The sequence below is a fragment of the Onychomys torridus genome, chromosome 14, assembly GCF_903995425.1.
Source record: "Onychomys torridus chromosome 14, mOncTor1.1, whole genome shotgun sequence".
NCBI classification, from domain to species: Eukaryota; Metazoa; Chordata; class Mammalia; order Rodentia; family Cricetidae; genus Onychomys; species Onychomys torridus.
Window position 1 is genome coordinate 53,782,190 of NC_050456.1, and position 20,109 is coordinate 53,802,298.

The window sequence follows — 20,109 nt, forward strand, 5'->3', positions numbered from 1 at the left end:
ACAGAACCTGAGTCCTCTGCAAGAGCAGCAAGTCCTCATAACTCTTATCTCTCCACCCCACCCCCATGAGACAGAGTCCCACTGTGAACCCTGCTTACTCCTTAGCCTCTGAGCGCTGGGCTGACCTGCAGGTGCCAGTGTACAGTTCTCTACTCCACTGCAGTGTGACTAAGTGTCCTTCCTCCTTACTGCGGGCTAATGCATCTTTACATCTCTACTCTCCACACTCCACTGCAGTGTGACTAAGTGTCCTTCCTCCTTACTGCGGGCTAATGCATCTTTACATCTCTACTCTCCACACTCCACTGCAGTGTGACTAAGTGTCCTTCCTCCTTACTGTGGGCTAATGCATCTTTACATCTCTAGTGCCTGGCACACTGCACGGGCCACAGCTGTGTGCTGGCTGAAGATGAACATTGAGGTCAGTGACATTCGGCTGCTTCCCTGGCACTGGAAGATGTATCTCACCTCCACGATACTCTTGGTCACGGTGCATCTTCCTCTTCGAAGTTCACTGGCTTCTCTTTCCACGAAGCAGAGTGGCACTTTTCCCACAAGGATCAAAGAATCACTAGCATCCGGGAAAATCAATCCAAGCCCCAGATCTTCTAGATGTTTGTGGTAAGACCTAAGGAGACAGCCCAGATGTAAAAGCATGACTTCACTCGCTTCAGTGCGAGAGCCAGAAACCTGGTCCTTTTCAAAAGCTTCCATGACCTTTGGAAGCTGCATTGTTTTCCTTATCCTTATATGTGTTTAGGATTTTATTATCAAATTTCCTTTTCAATTACAGTAATTCTCATTCACAGTTACGCTTTCTAAGAATTCAGTTACTTGTGGCTGACTGTGATCCAAAAAAATACATGGAAAATTCCAGAAGCAAACTTTTTTCTTTCTTTATTCTGGGGACTGAACTGGGGCCTTGCACATGCTAAGGCTATGCATCTCCAGCCATAAAGTTTAAACTGCCTGCTGCTGTGAAGTCTTATCAAATCTCCAGCTGTCCCACTGAAGCGGCTTGCTGTCCAGCATATCCACACTGTATATGCCACATACCCGTTAATCACTTAGTTATCAGATGACTGCTCCAGCATCAGTGCTTTTAAAAAAAGATTTATTTATTATATTTGTATCTCATGTGCATGACTATTAGCCTATATATATGTGGACCACATGCTTGCCTGGCACCTGTGGAGTCCAGAAAAGGGCATCGGATCCTCCGGAACTGGAGTTACAGTCGGTTGTGAAACTTCATGTGGTTTCTAGGACCCAAACTTGGGTCCTCTGCAAAAGCAGCAAGTGTCTTAAGCATTGAATCCAGCCGAGTACTGCAGCTTTTATGCTCAACCCTTATTTTATTTCATCATGTCCCCCAAACACATTCGCAGTGATGCAAAGGCAGCACCAAGTATAAAATAAGGGGGACAGACTGATCATGGTACAGGCCATGTAGACAGCGTGGTATAAGGTGGGCGTCTACAGGGAAAACAATATACTCAGCATCTGCTGAGGTCCTGGAATAAATCCATCATCACATGTAAGGGGGAACTACTGTACAGTAACCTTTTTCCTTCTGTTTTCTATTGAGATAATCAATTTGCTCCAAATCTTATTCCTAAATTTTCATTCTCCATGAAAGAACTAACTAACTGAATGCATTTCAAGAAATCTGGCTCAAAGAAAAGCTCTCAAATGTTCTGAATCATAAAAGAGAGAGAGAGGTAAGCCAGGCGGTGGTGGCGCACGCCTTTAATCCCAGCACTTGGGAGGCAGAGGCAAGTGGATCTCTGTGAGTTCGAGGCCAGCCTGGGCTACCAAGTGAGTTCCAGGAAAGGCGCAAAAAGCTACAGAGAGAAACCCTGTCTCGAAAAAACCAAGAGAGAGAGAGAGAGAGAGAGAGAGAGAGAGAGAGAGAGAGAGAGGGAGGGAATATTAACAGCCCCAAGAACTGAGATGTCCTGACTGGGGGCTGGGGGCAGTGAGTAAGTCAAGTGTGCTCCAGGGAAAAGGCTGTATTGGCAGCAGTGAGCATCCAAACCTGAAGTGCATGGACAGTCTTTTCGTTTTCAGTAACTGACACTGCCCACAAGTGGGAAAATGACCTAGCTTGTGACGTGCCCCAGGGCTTGCCCCACCCTGGCATTGTGGTGCTTGGCTTCTTCCTAATAAGATTTTGGTAATGAAGAATCTAGAATGGACCAAGACCCAAGAATGGAAGCAATTACTTCCCTAACGTTGCTCTCAGAAACAGTACAGCATAAACACTTGGCTGTTCCAAGAAATGAGAAGAGTGTTCTAAGCTAACTGCTGGAAAAAATTATCAGGGAAATTCTACCCTATACTCAAGAGCTATGTTATAGTGGGAAGCATGGCATTTGGGGTCAGAAGACAGGCTGTGAGTGCTTGCTCCACAGCTAACTGTTAGGACTTTGGGTAAGCCATGCACCACTTCTGTCTTGGTTTCCTTTTCTGAAAAGCATGGACCATTTATGCAGACACCTCAGGACGTTATTGTCCACTACCTGCATCATGCCCTCGAGGTGTTACTGACCGTAAGAGCCGCCTCTGCTCCTCTGACACCGTGATGGCTAGTGGAGGGATTATCGTGGAAGACAGTAGTTTTTTCCGACCAGAGCTTTGTGGAGGCTGCTTCTCATAGGAATCTATTGGCAGAGAGAACACGGAAAGAATAAGAAAGGAAGACTGTTACGTTCAGTTAAAGATGCTTGGTGAGGCATGGCCACGGTAAAAGTTCTCTCGAGCTAAGTGTGTTCAGTGTTCATGCCTACAATCTGCATTCTAATAGTAAACCAAGGCATAGCCAGACATTTTAGCCGTTTTTCAAAATAAGAAATAGAAGACTAAACTCTTACATCCCAACGAACAAAGCAGTGTTCCTATAGTTAATGTGTGGTATCAACACAGAGATATATAATGTGGCATAAGGTGTATAAGTTAAGTCAAGAGGGTTTCTTGGTTCCTTCAGAAAGGTTTTTCAGTCTTTGAAAAGAATATGCCAGTATTATACTCAAACGGTGCAGGCCCTATACAGCAAACTAGTTTAGGTGGAAATTTAAAAAATATATCATTATTTAATTAAAAATTTTTTATGTGTATGGGTGTTTTGCCCACATGTATGTCTATGCACCACATGTGTGCCTGGTGCCTACAGAGGCCAGGAGAGGGCATCAGGACCTGTGGAACTGGAGTTACAGACAGTTGTGAGCTGCCATGTTGGTGCTAGGGATTAAACCTGGATCCTGTTAGAGCAGCCAGTGCTCTTAACCACTGAGCCATCTCTTCAGTCCCATATGACTTATTATTGTGTGTGCGGGTGGTGTGTGATGTGGTGAACGGCAGGGGGCTACACACAAGCCATGGCCCACACATGGACACTAGAGGACAATTCTGGAGAGTCACTTCTCTCCTTGTACTTTTATGTGGGTGACAGGACTGAACTCGGGTTCTCAGGCTTGCAGGGCAAGTGTTGCCAGCTAAGCTATCTCAGTGACCCACAAGTTCATTTTTAATGAGCCCACGTCTTTATTTGTTCACTTCTTGCATTTCAAGTTTTCTTTGATGACATCCTTAGCCTAGGATTCTCTGCCACAATCCTTAACTGTTACACACCACAGCCAGCAACTTTAGTAATTGTTATGGTCTTGGGTAAGCCATGGAAAGAGCAAGCCTCTTGATCTCCCTTTCTTCTGACAATTTTTTTATGTAAAATTTCACGATTTTGCACAGCCAGTTCATTTCTTGTGGTCATCAGCCTTCTTAAAGCCAAGAGCTTGAGGCTGGAAAGATGGCTCAGTGGTTAAGAGCACTTCCAGAGGACCCAGGTTCAATTCCCAGAACCCACATGGCAGCTCACAACTGTCTGTAACTCCAAAATCTAAAGTTGAGAGCTCAGTGTAAAGGGTCTCCACCATGAAGATAGGTTTGTGCAAAATTACCACAAAATCTAGACACTCCAGCAGCAAACGGCGGCTTGCTATCTAGAGAACTGAACATAATACTTGTTTGCTAGCTGACAAGCGAGACCCAGCAACTACCTCCTCCTCCTGCTGCTGCTGCTGCTGCTGCGAAATTCCTGACCAGAGCCCAACCTACACGCTTCTCAAACCACTGTGTTTCACCGCCAAATGAGTAAGGGGAGCTCAAAATTTAAATCCTTACTCAAAGTAAGTAATGTTTCTACCATTGTTTTGACTGTATCTTTCTAAATTCTTAGGCCTTCATTTGTTTGTTTTTCGAGACAGGGTTCCTCTGTGTAACAGGTCTGGATGTCCTGAACTCACTCTGTAGCCCAGGCTGGCCTTGAACTCACAGAGATCCACCTGCCTCTGTTTCCTGAGTGCTGGGATTAAAGGCATACACCAGCATCACCTGACAAAATACACCTAGGGTTTTTTTTGGGGGGGGGGGTTTGGGGGTTTTGGGGGGTGTGATGGTGGTGGTGTCTTCATTTTATAAGGGCAAAGAAAATGGCAGTGACATTATTGCCATTCCAGTTCATGAAACATCGACCTGGAGAAACCCTATCTCCAAAACCAAAACCAAACAAAACAAATCAAACAGCACAGTCACTTTGGAAAGATACATTTAAATAGTACTGATACTAGCTACCCATGAGAAAAGAAATAAGATGAAATGAAAAACCAGGGCATAAAGGATGCTTTGTTATATTTATTTCCTTTTGCACCTTTTAGAATTTGGTCCATTTGATCACATTACCTGTACCCAAATAAACAAGATTTTAAAGTAAAAGTAGGATTGGGGATTTAGCTCAGTGGTAGAGCGCTTGCCTAGCAAGCACAAGGCCCTGGGTTTGATTCTCAGCTCAAAAAAAAAGTATTAAAGAACTTTCTGAATTGTGGGGAAGACTCAGTGAGAGTGAACAGGCATTGGAGAGCATACCTCTGTGCTGGGTGTCATACTAAATTAGCCCAGTCCTTCTGTAGGTCTGGGTGGAGAATAAATATATAGGAAATATACCTTTGACCAAGTCGATCAGATCCACATGTTTGAATTGGCAAAGCAAACTATTGCAGTCTTTCATTGGTTTTCAGACTGGATGATGTCAGCCTAATTTCTCAAACACACAATGCATCCTTCCTCACAAGCACAGCAAGGAAATCTAGGTGTATTAACTGCACTGGGAGTCTGGAATCTCCAGTTGCAGACAAGGCTTACCAGTAATAAGCTGCTCCAAACGAACTCGCTCATGGGCAGCGTGCTGATCCACCAAGACTAGAAGGTTTCCACCTGCAAAACCATCCACAATTACTGGAATTTCCAATCTCGAGATTCAAAGAATCATTAAATATGGAGGGAGAGTAAGGTTTATTCAACCCATTTAATGACATAAATATAAGATATACTGAGTAGATACAATTGTACTTTTTTATTTTTTGAGACAGGGTCTTGTTATATAGCCCTAACTGGTCTGGAATTTGCTCTATAGATCAGGCCTTGAATTCACAGAGATCCACCTGCCTCTACTTCCCAAGAACTGGAACTAAAGTTATGCTCCACCACACCCAACTCAATTATAATTTATATTTTTTTTAAAAAAACTTGAAATTATCAACAAATTAACAAATCCATCCCTGGTGAAAAACACTTTACTCATCAATATTTCATTTAGAAAAGAAGGTTAAAAATTTTAAATTATTCAATACAGGCTTGGCTTTATTAATTCAACTTTACTATAATGAAGAATTATTAGATAATTCACTGTAAACATTATACTCAATGGATCTTGCCAGCCATTCCTAACTCAAGAAGAGCATGCTTAAACACTTGATCAGAGGCCAGGATGTTTTTGTTTTTGTTTTTTTTAACCAAGAGGCAGAAAGGAAATATTTTATGCTTTTTAGGCCACATGGATTCTGTCATGACTGCGCATCTATTCGTTTTAAGCCAAAGCAGCCACAATCTGTGCCACTATAGCTACGTTCCAATAAAACTTTATTTATAAACACTGACGACTGCATATGCTGTGGCTATGTCAAGAAGCCTTCTTTTGCTTTTTCTTGTATTTTTGGTTGTGAGCCTAGCCTTTAACGGCTGAGCCATCTCTCCAGCCCTCTTTTGCTTTTTCTTAACCATGTAAGGATGTAAAGACCATTACCTCCCTGGCTGCAGAAAAACAGACCCTCACTGGGTCTACTCACAGGCTGCAATTATAGCTTGGCTTCCCAAGCTATCCTGGGTGAATCCGTCACCTGGGAACATATTCAGATGAAGAATCTGGTCAAGAGGTCAACAATGGGGCACAGGCTTCTGCGATTCTAACTAATTCCTAGATGATCCTGCGTACTGGCCCCACTTTAAGACAAATTTTTATGGGCGCTGGAAAGATGTCTCAGCAGTTAGGAACACTTGTTTCTTGTCCAGAAGACCTGGGTTTGGTTTCCAGCACTTCCATGGGAGCTCATAACTATAATTGCTCATAACCAGTTCCAGCAATTCAGGCCTTCTTCCTTGGTATCCACATGTACTGCACACACATAATGCACATGCATACATGGAGGGAAGACATTCATACATATAAAAACTTTTAAGTAAAATAAAATAAAAATTTTAATTAAAAATATTTTTAATTATGTGTAGTTGTGTGCGTGTGAGTGCAGGTACACATTTGTGCACATGCGTGGTGGTGCTCACAGAAACCACATGCGTTGGATTCCCTTGGAGGTGGAGCTACGGGTAACTGTGAGCCACCTAACGAGGGTGTTGGAGACAGAATTCTTGAGAAGCTGTGTGGCTGTTAACCACTGAGCCATCTCTCACCCTCTACAGGCCTCACTTTTAAGAGCAGGGCTTCAGACTTTCAAGTACAAGCAGGGGAGCAAAGGGTTTGGAAGTCAAACCTACAGGGAAATCTCAGGAACAGGACAATTCTCCATGACATTATTATACCTTTGAAAAGCTGCATTTGCATTATTTTTTACCAATAGATTGAAGCTTACTGTCATTAATCATATTGAAACAAAAGCTCTTCTCTTGAATTTGATCGAAATAGAAGATGTCTTTTTCCTATTTCTACTAAAAGATGAAACATTTTTCTATGATACAGTGACAGTTTTACTGCCAACCTGACACAATGGAAATCACAGAGAACACTATCAGAACAGGCTGGCCTGGGGGCACGTATACAGATGACAGTTTCCATTAAGTGGCCTAAAAGTCCGAGGCACCAAGCCCGCCCGGGTTTGTGGCCTGCCGGAAAGAGCACACAGAGCAGGCCAAGAGACGGCAAGCCTGCACTGTCTCTCTTCCCTGGACTGTGTGTGAAGTGACCAGCTCCTTCATTCCCGCCTGTCCTCAGACACAGAATGCGGTCTGGAGACCTGAGCTGAATTAAACTCTTCCTTCCCTAAACCACTTTTTGTCGGGGTATTTTATCAGACTACAGAAATGAAACTAGGAGATACTATCAGACTCAGCATGAAAGCCTAAGATTTAAAGAAAAAGAAACAGACAATTCACTATTTTTGAGACAAGGTTCATGGTAGTGCAAGTTGGCTGCAGACTTCCTATGTAGTTGAAGGTAACATTGAACTTCTCAGCCTCCTGTCTGATGTGTAAGCATTCTGCCAATTAAGCAATACCCCCCCACACCCCCAACAGACTTTCTTTTTTTCCTGGGTGTGTACAAGCTGAGGGCAATCTCAGGTGTTCCTTTCTGAGGAGGGTCTGTCCCAGCTTGGAGTTCACTAAGGACTAGTCCTGCTGGCTGTGTGCCCCGGGGACCCATCTGTCTTTATGCCTCTCCAGCACCGGGAGTTTATGTGCAAGCCAGCACACCCTGCTTTTTTAATTAATTAATTTACTATACTAATTATTTTTAGGTTAGAAACAAAGGAAAGTATTTTATCATGGCATCTACATAAAAATATGTCATATACTTTGTTTTAATTTGTTCTCTTTAAATACGTTTTAAAATTTTTTGTGACACATATTAGAATTATTTAAAATTGAAGAATAGACAAAGGATGTGGATTTGGGATTTTTGTTTCCTTGTTTCCTTACCTGTATTCTAACATATATCTTCAAAGTTTTTATCATTCTTTGAGAATTTCATGTACTTATACAATGTATTTTGATTGTGCACACACACCCCAGAGCTTTTCTGGCCTTGACCTCGGGTTCTGTAGCTTGTGAGGCAAACACTTTACTGAGCCCCCCAGGCCCCAAGCAGACTTTTGACAGCAAGAATAACACAGGAGTATCCTCCAGCTTGACTACCAGCTTTCTTTGAGGCTAGGAAGAGTGGCAGCTGTTTCTGATGAACACTGAACATCTGGCACTAGGCAAAACAATGGAATAAACCATCCCCTGCAAGGGAGTGGCTTTAATGACCAACACAAATCACTGAATTCAGGAGCACTAGGAAATCCAACCTGTACTGACTGGAAGAAGGGCTGATCTTTCCCTTGTCTATATGATGCTTATGAACTTCTTGTTTCTTTAAGGAAGCAGAATACAGAAGACAATTTATTCACATGAAAGCCATGTTTTGAGATCCCAACAGGACAGAATAGAAGTTCTGTGAGAACAGATATTTTCATGTTATATTCTTAGCACACAAAATAGAATTTTACATAATAGGTACTTGATATTTATAGAATAAATTTATTCTTTAGAATATCATAACTGAACAAATGTATCCTAGGGTAGACAGAAATACACAACCTAAAATGCCAACACATGACATTAATTTCACTATCATTTAAAACAATACTGTATGTGTCCAATAACACTGTGTCAGTATCAAGCTGTCGTGGCACACGTCTTTCACCCTGGCATTCAGGAGAAACAAGTTTCTCTGTGAGTTCAAATACAGCCTAGTCTATAGAGAGAGTTCCAAGCCAACCAGGGCAGTATAAGAGCCTGCCTTAAAAACAAAAACAGCTGGGCGGTGGTGGCGCACGCCTTTAATCCCAGCACTAGGAAGGCAGAAGCAGGTGGATCTCTGTGTACCTTAGTTCAAGGCCAGCCTGGGCTACAGAGTGAGTTCCATGACAACCAGGGCTAAACAGAAAAACCCTGTCTCCAAAAACCAAAACAAACAAACAAAAAACAAGAAAAACAAAACAAAAAAACAAGCAAGCAAATATCAAAATAAAAATAAGTCAATTTAGGAATAGGTTATGTATTTATGAATAGTAATAAAAATACTCACATTTTGTTCAGAGAAATGGATTGAACTGTGTTTTTGACAAGGACTCATGTAGCCCAGACTGGCCTTGAACATACTATTTAGCTGAGGAATCACTATGCTCAGTTTTATGCAGTGCTGGGGGACTGAACCCGGGGTTTCATTCATGGAGAGTGCTCTACCAACCAAGCTACATCCTCAGCCTCAAGAGCACTCCTGCGTTCTGGTTTGCTTCTGTTTTTGTTTGGTTTTTTTTTTTTTTTTTTTGAGACAGGGTTTCTCAGAGCAGCCCTGGATGTCCTGGACCTCTGTAGACCAGGATGACTTCAAACTCAGAGATCTGCCTGCCTCTGCCTTTCAAGTGCTGGGGTTAAAGGTGTGTGCCACCATACCTGGCTCTGGTTTTGCATCTGCAAAGAATATGAACAATACTCTTTGGTAGCAAATCTAAAATAAATATAAGATAGACTGACTTTTTGCTTACACCCATTTTGGGTACCACAGGTTGAGATTCTGGTATCTCAGAAATAATAATTTCAAGTAAGCAAAACTTCAGGGCTGGAGAGAAGGCTCACTGGGCACAGGCACTTGTTGCAAGCCTGAAGACCTGAGTTCAATCCCCAGGACCCACCTGGTAGAAGGAGATAACCAACTCCTGTACCAAACCGTGAATGAAGCCTGTTTTTCTCTAAATCTATAAACATATGATGAAGTTGAACTATGAGTTAGGTACAGTAGGAAATTCACAATAACTAATACTAAAATAGAACAGGGCTGGGGGTTATGGCTCCGTGATAAAGTACTTGTGTAGCATGCCCAGCACCGTAAAAATAAATAATAGATAAACACACTTATAACAATGTTCTGAACTAAAACTGCTAACATCACTTCTATCGTACTTGGTACCATTGTTAAATATAATAAGGTTTCTTTGACATAAACAATGTAATACTGTACAGTTAATTTGGTAATGTATGAAGCTACTGAGCAATACGCAGCTAAGGTATACAGCATGGATAGACTGGAGTAATTTGCAGCTTGGATGGACCACAGTGACATGATACAAGATTGCATCATACTACTCATAGAGCAATGTGAAACTTAAGATTTACCAGTTGCTTATTTCTGGAATTTTCCACATAATGTTCTGACCTTAGTTGACTGTGGGTAACTCAAACTGAGTGACACAAGGCCACAGACACAGGCAGACAACTGTAACTATGCTCAAAATTCTCATCAAAAAAAGTCTCTTCACTTTCTGCTGGTTGTACCCTCCCAGGTCTCAGATTTCTGAGTCTTTGCTTACAGTTCCCATGAGCAGCAATGGCTTGTGCCCCAGCTCTTCCAGACAGCTCTTGGTGCCAAAGACTCCCCTGTCACAACACTGAACAGGCCTCCCCTTAGCAAACAACAGAGCAGCAGCTGGCGTGACGTCCTGGCTACAACCACCTTCCATTTTCTCCATTCCTCTGGCCAGTCCTTCGCCTCTTCTGCAGGTCTGCCTTTCTACTCAGCTGTTACATGGTGGAATTATTCTAGATTCAGGCTTCTCCTCACTCTTCACATTTCTAGGTGATAAACTTACACCACCCCAAACCACCTTTATGCTGACAACTCAAATTTATCATCACCAGGTCAGAACACTCTAGTCCACACCTGCACCAGCCAAACACATTCCTGCCGTCTCTTCTTGAACATTTCAAAGAGGATTTAGATTAAACTTGTGTTTTTTAGCCTCCCAACCTGCTCCACCTCTAATCTGGTCTTGCAACATCATCCACTTGGACATGGAGGTCAGAAAACTAGGGAGTCACCTTTGATACACCTCTCCCCAAACAATCCATCACCAGGCCCTGTCGACTTTGTCTCCACATTGTTCTGTTTGTTTAGTTGAGGTAGCCCAGGCTACACTATCTAGCCTTGCACCAGTGGAGTACTGGGTTATGTGCACAGGACGTCACACCCCGCCCCAACGCTTTCACACTCCTTAGTCTACCAGCTCCTAGGTAACCATTCTTTCTCAGGTGCTGCAATCTTCTTAACTCTCTCGTGGAGTTCCCAGCACTCCAGCCCAACTCAGTCCATTCTCCAAACTGCAACTAGAGAAGTCCTTCGAAAACACAACATGGCATGACACATAGCATCCCAAAGACAAGGAATAGGAAATATCCAATTGTTTCCAGCCAGTATTGGGACAGAGCAAAGCTCCAAGCAGACATGTAACACCTGGCTACTACTTCCTTCCCAGCTGTCTCCACGCTTCCTAAGCCTGCTGCCACCTGACAGAGGAAATGATAAGTTACTTCTTCACTGTCTTATTTGACATGTTCAGACTTCAGACATTTTACCAAGAACTGTCTGCCGACCTCCCTGACAAAATCAAATCTCCCAGGACCACTTCTTGCACCATCTTCTACTTCTCCATAAGAGCTACATTAAAATTTTGTGTGTTTGTATGATGATCTATTTCTCTAACATATCTGCTTTTTCCTATCATTGGACCCTGAGGGCCTGGTACAGTCCCTAGCAAACAATAAGCATTCAAACAAAATTTATTGAGTGATTTATGTAGGAACTATTGTCTTATTAAAGCAAGTCACCACCTGATTCTGTATAATTTTTTAAAAATTGTATGTGTATGAGTGTTTTGCCTGACTATACATCTGTGCACCATACGCATGCTTGGTGCTTGAGGAAGCCAGGAGAGGGAGTCAGATCCCCTAGGACTTGAGTTACAGGCAGCTGTAAGCCACCATGTAGGTGCTGAGAATCTAACCCAGGTCCTCTGGAAGAGCAGCCAGTGCTCTTAACCACTGAGCCATCTCTCCAGCTCCTGATTCTGAGTAACTCTTGACAAACCTAGCAGAACACATTGTATAAATGTCCATAAACTTACTACTGATGTAAAAGGAGCTGGAGGGATGGGTCAATGGGTACCGCACGTGCCATGCAAACATAAGGACTTGAGTTAGATCCTTGGAATCCAAGTCAAAATACCTGGTACACACTTGTGATCTCAAAACTGGAGAGGCAGAGACCAGAAGATCCCTGGGGCTCACTGGCCAGCCAGTCTAGCCTAACTGGTGACCTCCTGTCTCAAAGAGATGGATGGCTGGGCCGTGGTGGTGCACGCCTTTAATCCCAGCACTCGGGAGGCAGAGCCAGGCGGATCTCTGTGAGTTCGAGATCAGCCTGGTCTACAGAGCGAGATCCAGGACAGATACCAAAACTACACAGAGAAACCCTGTCTTGAAACCACCTGCCTCCCCAAAAAAGGAGATGGGTGGCATTCCTGAACATGACACCCAAGGATATCCTGTAATTTCCATATGTACAGGTGAGCACCTGGGGATACATACAGTCACTGAAGGAGGAGGTTGGGGAGCTCAGGGTAAAATAAATGCCTGCTGTGCAAGCATGAAGATGTGAGGTCCTGACATAAAACCCTGAGTGTGGCAGCCCGCACCTGTAGCTGCAACAATGGGGAAGGTAAGACAGGCAGGTAAGGCAAGGGTGTTGCTGGACAGCCAGTCTAGCAGAAACAGTGGGCCCCAGGTTTATAAGAAACCTTGTCTCAAAAATTAGGGTGGGTGGGGTGGGGTGGAGAGATAGCTTAGAGGTTAAGAGCACTAACTGCTCTTTCAGAGGACTCGGGTTCAATTCCCAGCACCCACATGACAGCTCACCACTGTCTGTAACTCCAGTTCCAGGGAACACAACACTCATGGCAAAACACTAATTAAAAAAAATTTAACTAAAAAAAAAAGTAGAGTGGGAAGTACTAGAGGAAGGCACCTCAAGTTACCTCTGGCCTCCACGTGTCTGTCTGTCACACACACACACACACACACACACACACACACACACACACCATTAAAAAGTCTACAATGTAAGATCTTTTAAGGAGAAAAAGCCACCTTCATCCTCATTCTGAGGTGACTACTGTTAACAGTTTAATGAACCGGGTGTGGTGTAGTGTAGGCCTGTAATCCCAGCAGTCAGGCTGAGGCATTAGGATACCCTGAGTATGAGGCAATCCTGGGCTACATCTCCAAAGACCAAAATCTACTATGCATCTTATTTATGTGTATGTGTGTCCACACACTTAAAGTTCATGGGCTTTAAGACTTGTTTCAGAGTCTTGAAATCACTGAAATCACAACAATTTCAAGTTGTCGATCCCACACAAGTTGCCATCGTCCAAACACTGTAAAAGGCAGTTAGTGGAGCCCCAGAGGGCTTACTGACTCAAGCAAGACCTGACGCTTACCTGCGCCGCTCTCTTCCGCTTTCGTGCTCATTAAACAGGCGATAAACTTGTTATCCACTTGCTGGAGAACCTGCCATTCATTTAGATAAATAACATGAGACTAACAAAAATTAGCAAAGGCTTATCTGCATGAAGAGCTAGGAGAACACTTTACATGCTAACACCACAGCCAAGACCCAGGCGAGGAGCCAGCTGGATGGCTCCACAGGTGAAGGTGCTTGTCACCTGATCCCGAGTTTCACCTCTGGGATTCACATGGAGAGAGAACTGACTTCACGTGGGCTCTCCGGCACAGATGTGAGCTCACCCCCAATCAACACCAGCACGACGTGTTTTACAACACAGGAAGGCGCTGCTGGCTGTGAGGCAGTTCTGAGGCAGGTAGAAGGACAGGTAAGGAGGCCAGGTTGAGGGCAGGCAGGGAAGCGAGCTGGCGACATCAGAGCACTTCTGCAATGCTTCCAGCAGAGACTCTCGGCAACACATATGACCAGAGACTGCTAATGAATGCAACTAAAACAACTTACCTTTTTAAAGACATGGTCTCAATGTGTAGCCCTGCTTGACCTGGAACTCTATGTAGACCAGGCTGGCCTCCATCACACAGAGATCCTCCTGTCTCTGCCTCCAAGTACTGGGATTAAAGGTGTGTGCCATCATGCATCAACTACAGTACAAATTCTCAACCGTGAGAAGCAAGGAAAGCCTTTTGGAAGAGCTAGTCTAAGGGCAGCAGCGGAGGCCACCAACAGCTCAGACTGTGGAGGCTCCTCTCTCTGCAGGCTCAGCGCCCAGAGGTCTCTTTCTGGATAACCCTTCCCGCTCTAAGCCCAGGTCAACACCTGGCAGGTGTCTACTTAGCATTGCCTTATGGCCGAGTCTGTTTCCAAAGCTGCAGGCAAGGCGCCTAAGACAGCCAAAGCAGTGTACAGAGGGCACAGCAGAAAAGTACAGGGGACAGGGCTGTCCTTTCTGTTAACGAACTCCCCAGTCTACAGCTTCCTTAACCTTTGCAGCCTCACACACAGGGGGCCAACTGAAACGAGTATTTTTGCACAGTTAAAGACAATGCTGATTTATAAGTAATTTGTTGGCAGTTGTTATATAGTTATAAAATATAAAATCCAAATATAATTCTCTGCAGAAATGTTGAAAGTCCGTGGCATTATCAGCTTGAACCATAATTCATTCCCTGAAAACCTGCTCACACACACAATTAAGGGTATTTTTCTTTGCTATTGAAATTAATCTGCATTTTTTTCCTGATGATCAAGTTTCCAGCAGTGCAGTGGTGGCGCACACTTTTAATATCAGCACTCGAGAGGCAGAGGCAGGCAGATCTCTGTGAGTTCGAGGCCAGCCTGGCCTACAGAGCAAGTTCCAGGACAGCCAGGGCTACATAGAGAAACCCCATCTCAAAAACAAAAAACAAACAAACAAAACCAATAATAATAATGATAATAATAATAACAATATTATTATTATTTTAAGATTCCAGTCAGATTAAAAACAAAGAAACACATGTATAATGGCTATTTTTGGTTGTCAACTTGACTATATCTGGAATTAACTAAAACCCAAGAGGCTCATATACCTGTGAGGGATTTTTTTCTTAATTAAATTATTTAAAGTGGGAAGACCCAGTTTTAATTTAGACTTTTTGAGGTGAGAAGATACACCTTTAATCCAGATCTTTTGAGGCGGGAAGATCTACCTTTAGTCTGGGCCCCAGCTCCTGCTGGCAGCCTACATAAAGGACATGGAAAAAGGAAGCTTGCTCTCTTTTCCAGCTCACCCCCACTCTTGCTGGCAAGTCCACTCCTTCCCTGGCATTAGAGCCTACTTCTTCGGGATTCCTGTGCAAACTGAAGACCAGCCGAGACATCCAGCCTTGTGGACTGGACAACTATTGGCTCCTTGGACCTTCCGTTGGGAGACAGCCATTGTTGGACTAGCTGGACCACAGCCTGTACGCCATTCCAATAAATCTATCATTCAATCAATCTGTTCCTCCAGAGAAGCCTGATACAACATGCCTCGACTAATACAGTCTCTCTCATTAAAAAAAAAAAATCCAATTTCACAAAAGTTAGTCTAGTTTAAACATTACATGGATTTCAATGTTGCTTTTACCTGCATTGAATGAATCATTTCTTTGGTGAAGCGATAGGGATATAGTACGTTGTGAATCTTAACTGCTAAGCTCTCAGCCTGGCCACTGCTGACATCAACAGCAACCTAGAAAGACCCAGGAAAAGCATAATTTAATTTTTAATGTCTGTGGAACTGTTTTATCAATGATTTCAAAGTCTTTTAAAATACTCATTTTGGGGGGAGGGAGGAGGGTTTGGAATATATAGGTCCATGGTAGAGTACTGCCCAGCATATGCAAGGCCCTAGTTTCAATTCCCAGCACTGCAAAAAAATAAAACCACAACCAAACAAGTGTTTTCATAGATCCTACTGGAAACAGGATGAATGTAGGAACCTAGAGACCCAAAAGGCTCTGAGAGTAAGCTGTCTAAATGAACAAATTTTTTATAAACACTGACAAACCCAGCATTATTTCAGAACAATTTGTCTATGCTTCATGACTAAGTCCTTAAAGGCATCTTAAGTGAAGAATCAGCAGTCAGGTGCTTGTCTGTTACCCACGCTCATTAACACACTCAGTACACGCTGTGATAATGCATCAAAGTAGAGAACACTGCCAGGACATCCGGAACTGTTCCTGCAGATGAAATGACTCTTTCTGGAATGGTTAGCGCTTACTATTACTTCCCTGTAAGACAGGACAAACACATTCACTCTTCACACCGAATACACATGTCTAATACAAAATTCTTGAACTTTCCAAAATGCTGACTTATCCTTTCCACATTAAACACTAATTTCCAAGTAAATCTTCTAGAAATCTGCCTACTTTCCATTCATAACTACAAATCCATATACTCATGCATGCCCATTACCCAGCTTAAATCAAGTTCAAATTTATAAACAAGCAAAGAAAAAGGACTGCAGACCCACCTCTGGGTACCGGGCAAACACTGGATTGTTCCATTCTGAAAGCAACGACTGAAGTGAGCCACTGACAACAGCAGCATCCACCGCATCTAGGACAAAGTGGGACAGCTGCCATCAAGATCCCAGAGGAGCGTGTCCCTCCTATTCAGCTACAGCCTCGGGACCAACGCTTGGACACACTGTCTCTACAGTCTACAAATGGTCAGAGCCTGTACTTCATGCCTACATTTGTTCTGATGTTACTCCTTTGGTTTTGGAGACAGGGTCTTACTATGTAACTCTGGCTGGCCTAGAACTCACTATGCAGACCAGGCTGGCCTCAAACTTACAAAGACTCACTTGCCTTTGCCTCCTGAGTGCTGAGATTAAAGGAGTGTGCCACCACTGCCCAGCTTGATGCTATTCTCTAAACTAGTATTATGACTGGACTTTCTGAGATAGCTCTTCTCCACCAGAGGAGGGGTTCTCACCCTTCCTAACGCTGTGACCCTTTAATACAGTTCCTCATGCTGTGACCCCAATCACAAAATTATTCCTTGCTACTTTGTAACTGTAATTTTCCTACTGTTATGTATGTAATCTAAACATCTGATTGCAATGCCACCCACAGGTTGAGAACCACTGGTCTACAACAATGTTTCAGGGGCCTGGAGAGATGGCTCAGAGGTTGAGAGGGCCTGCTGCTCTTGCAGAGGACCCAAATCTGGTTTCTGCCATCCACAAGGTGGTTCACAACCATCTGTAACTCCAGTTCCAAAGACTCTGATGCCCTCCCTGGCCAAAGGCACTGCATGCACATGGTTCACAGACATGCATGCAGACAAAAACATCCATACAAAAAATAAAACTAAGTAAGTCTTAAAACAAAAGAATATTTCAAAGTGTGTGTACAGAAAAAAATTATAGTTCAAATTTTGTTGCCTTTTGATAAAAATATACTTAATCTATTTTTAAAAACAACAAAACCAAAAATAATAGGTTTCTTTAGCTTTTTTTTTTTTTAAAGAATTTTACTGTAATATGGAGAAATTCAATCTTTTAAAATAAGAAACATTTCCCCAGTCACAGACACCACAGCCTATGCATAATCACCCAGCACTAACTTCTAGTCTGGAAAAGCCATTTCTGATCGAAATGCATGTACTGAGTGGCTTAGTTCTGCTGGTCGACAGAGCAGTGGGGAATTCCCGGTCCCTGCGGCACAGCTGGTGCTGACCACGCTTCAGAGCTCATCCTGCTTAGCCTCTGCAGTAAGTGGACAGGGCGCACCAGGTGGCTTCACACATCCTCTGGTGTTGCTCTCACCTCTGCTGCTTTGCCTCAGTGTAGGCCTCTCTTCCTCAGCTCTTGGAAGGAAAGGAAGAATAAGATCACTTCTAAAGGGATGGCACCTGTACTGAACCCCTAAACAAAAAAGAAAAACCTACACATTTGAACTCAACATACAAAGAAACTATTAAATATCAAATATCTTTCTCTACAAACTAAACGAAGACATAGGCACACTACTAAATACTACATGGAAATATCAGAATTTTCAATGAAATTATCTGGTAACTTATTTACATGAACACATCTCTTTGTCCATATATGTGATTTTCAACGGCACAATGTGCAGGTTGCAGGGACATATTAGGCAATGTCTTCAGACATTTTTCATGGTTATATCTTGGGTAAATGATGCAGCTACTAGAATCCAGCAGACAAAGTTTGGGGTGTTGCTAAATACCCTACAAGGCATAGTTAGTCAGGAAAGCCTCGTCTGACACACAGTTGTATTTTATGATCATCCACAGCCTGGTGCAGCCTTCACAAATTATCTCTTATCCACAACCTCTGTCCCTATGTAACCCTGATTTCATTGTATTACGTAGCTATCCCTAATAGGCTGAAATGCTGAGAAGTCAGATAAGCCTCAATATAACAACACCCACCACAGTGTAACAAACAACAAATCCTGAATGAATAAGTGCAAAGATGAATGAGTAGCAGGGCTGGAGAGATAGCTCAGCAGTTAAGAACACCGGCTGTTCTTCTAGAGGTCCTGAGTTCAATTCCCAGCACCCCACTACATGGTGGCTCACAACCATCTATAATAGGACCTAATGTCCTCTTCCTGCTTGCAGGCATACATGCAGACAGATATATAAATAAGTCAATTTTTTAAAAAAAGGATGAATTAGTGGGTGAAAGGTACTCTATTCAAACACCAAAGTCTGGGAAGATGCAGTCTAAATTCTAACCATCTGAAGGAAGGGCAGATCTGAGTTTTAGAAACAACTGTGAAGACAGTTTTGAAAAGGGGGACCATGGGACCTAGAGCACCAGTTATACTTCCAGAGGATCTGAGTTCAATTCCCAGCATCCACAGGGTGGCTCACAACCATCTGTAACTCTAATTCCATGGGATTTGATGCCCTCTTCTGGCCCCAATGGGCATGAGGCATGAACATGATACACAGAATAAATACAGGCAAAAACATTCAAATGCATATAATAAAAAAAATTTAAAAGGATGGGGAACACATAAGAGAACTACTGAAAGACAAGCCTAACAAACAAAAACTAAAGCAAGAGATTAGCTAAAATGTACAATTCAGAATAAAAGAAATTGAGGCTGGGCAGTGATGGCACACACCTTTAATCCCAGCACTCGGGAGGCAGAGGCAGGTGGATCTCTAAGTTCAAAGGCAGCCAGGTATACAGATCAAGTTCCAGGACAGCCAGGGCTACAAAGAGAAACCCTGTCTTGAAAATAGATAGATAAATAGATAGATAGATAGATAGATAGATAGATAGATAATAGATAAAATGCGAGTGAGAGAGTGTGAGAGACTGAGTAAGAGAGAGAGAGAGAGAGAGAGAGAGAGAGACTGATTGAGTGAACTGGGACTGTAGCTCAGTGGTAAAATGTTTAACTAACATATAAGCCTTGCACTGGAAAAAGAAGATATTTTTAAAGGAAAAACCCCCATAGGTTAGGGATATGACCTTACTCTAAATTTACCTTTACATAATAAAATTCTGGTTTCATGTAGCCCAACTGGCCTCAAGATGTCCCCGAGGATGACCTTCAATTCCTGATCTTCCTGCCTCCATCTCCCAAGTGCTAAAATTGTGCAGCTTCACTGTCTCTCTTAGTAATTTATTGCATGTTTACATTTCCATGTGTGGGTCGATGGTGTCCTAGCGTCCCCCTGTGAATAGCCAACTCCATGTGAATGGAGGGTGTGAGATGCCATCTTTTCAGTGAACTGGTTTGGCTAGCAAAGTTGTTGTTCATTTGGAGCTTGACTGGTCATCCAGATGGCTGAGTGCACTGAGGCAGTCCCAACATCTCCATCCACTTAACAGGAGCAGATGCTTATGCTGAGCCCAGCAGCTAAGACCCCTCCTTTGCTTTGGTGACAACCACCCAACAGTTGAACAACGTACTCCAGTTATTTTTTGGCCCTGTATCAGAAGCAGTTACATTTCAGGAAGATGAGGTGTCAGGGCCTTAGATGTTCCTCTCTGATAAGACTCAGCACATGCAAACCAGTACACAGGACCTGGACTGAAAAGCCATAAAGACGCCTTAGGAGCAACTGGAGAGTCTCAGAGCAATACTGAAAACAAAGGGTTTTCTCCTCCTATGAAATTCTCT

General features: G+C 43.1%; 1 protein-coding gene across 5 annotated transcripts in view; it reads right to left on the reverse strand.

Annotated features, from left to right (window-relative positions):
• The window catches only part of Mlh3 (mutL homolog 3), a 35,832-nt gene that overhangs the window by 9,986 nt on the left and 5,737 nt on the right, over positions 1 to 20,109 (reverse strand). For 2 of the 5 annotated variants that reach the window (XM_036206435.1, XM_036206436.1), the window contains exons 3-9: positions 17,769 to 17,867; positions 16,467 to 16,552; positions 15,573 to 15,677; positions 13,440 to 13,509; positions 5,197 to 5,268; positions 2,552 to 2,663; positions 469 to 628 (exon numbers count right to left, since the gene is read on the reverse strand). In XM_036206435.1, coding sequence (XP_036062328.1) covers positions 469 to 628; positions 2,552 to 2,663; positions 5,197 to 5,268; positions 13,440 to 13,509; positions 15,573 to 15,677; positions 16,467 to 16,552; positions 17,769 to 17,867 — 704 coding nt within the window. The other 3 variants (XM_036206437.1, XM_036206439.1, XM_036206438.1) reach the window with 3 other exon arrangements.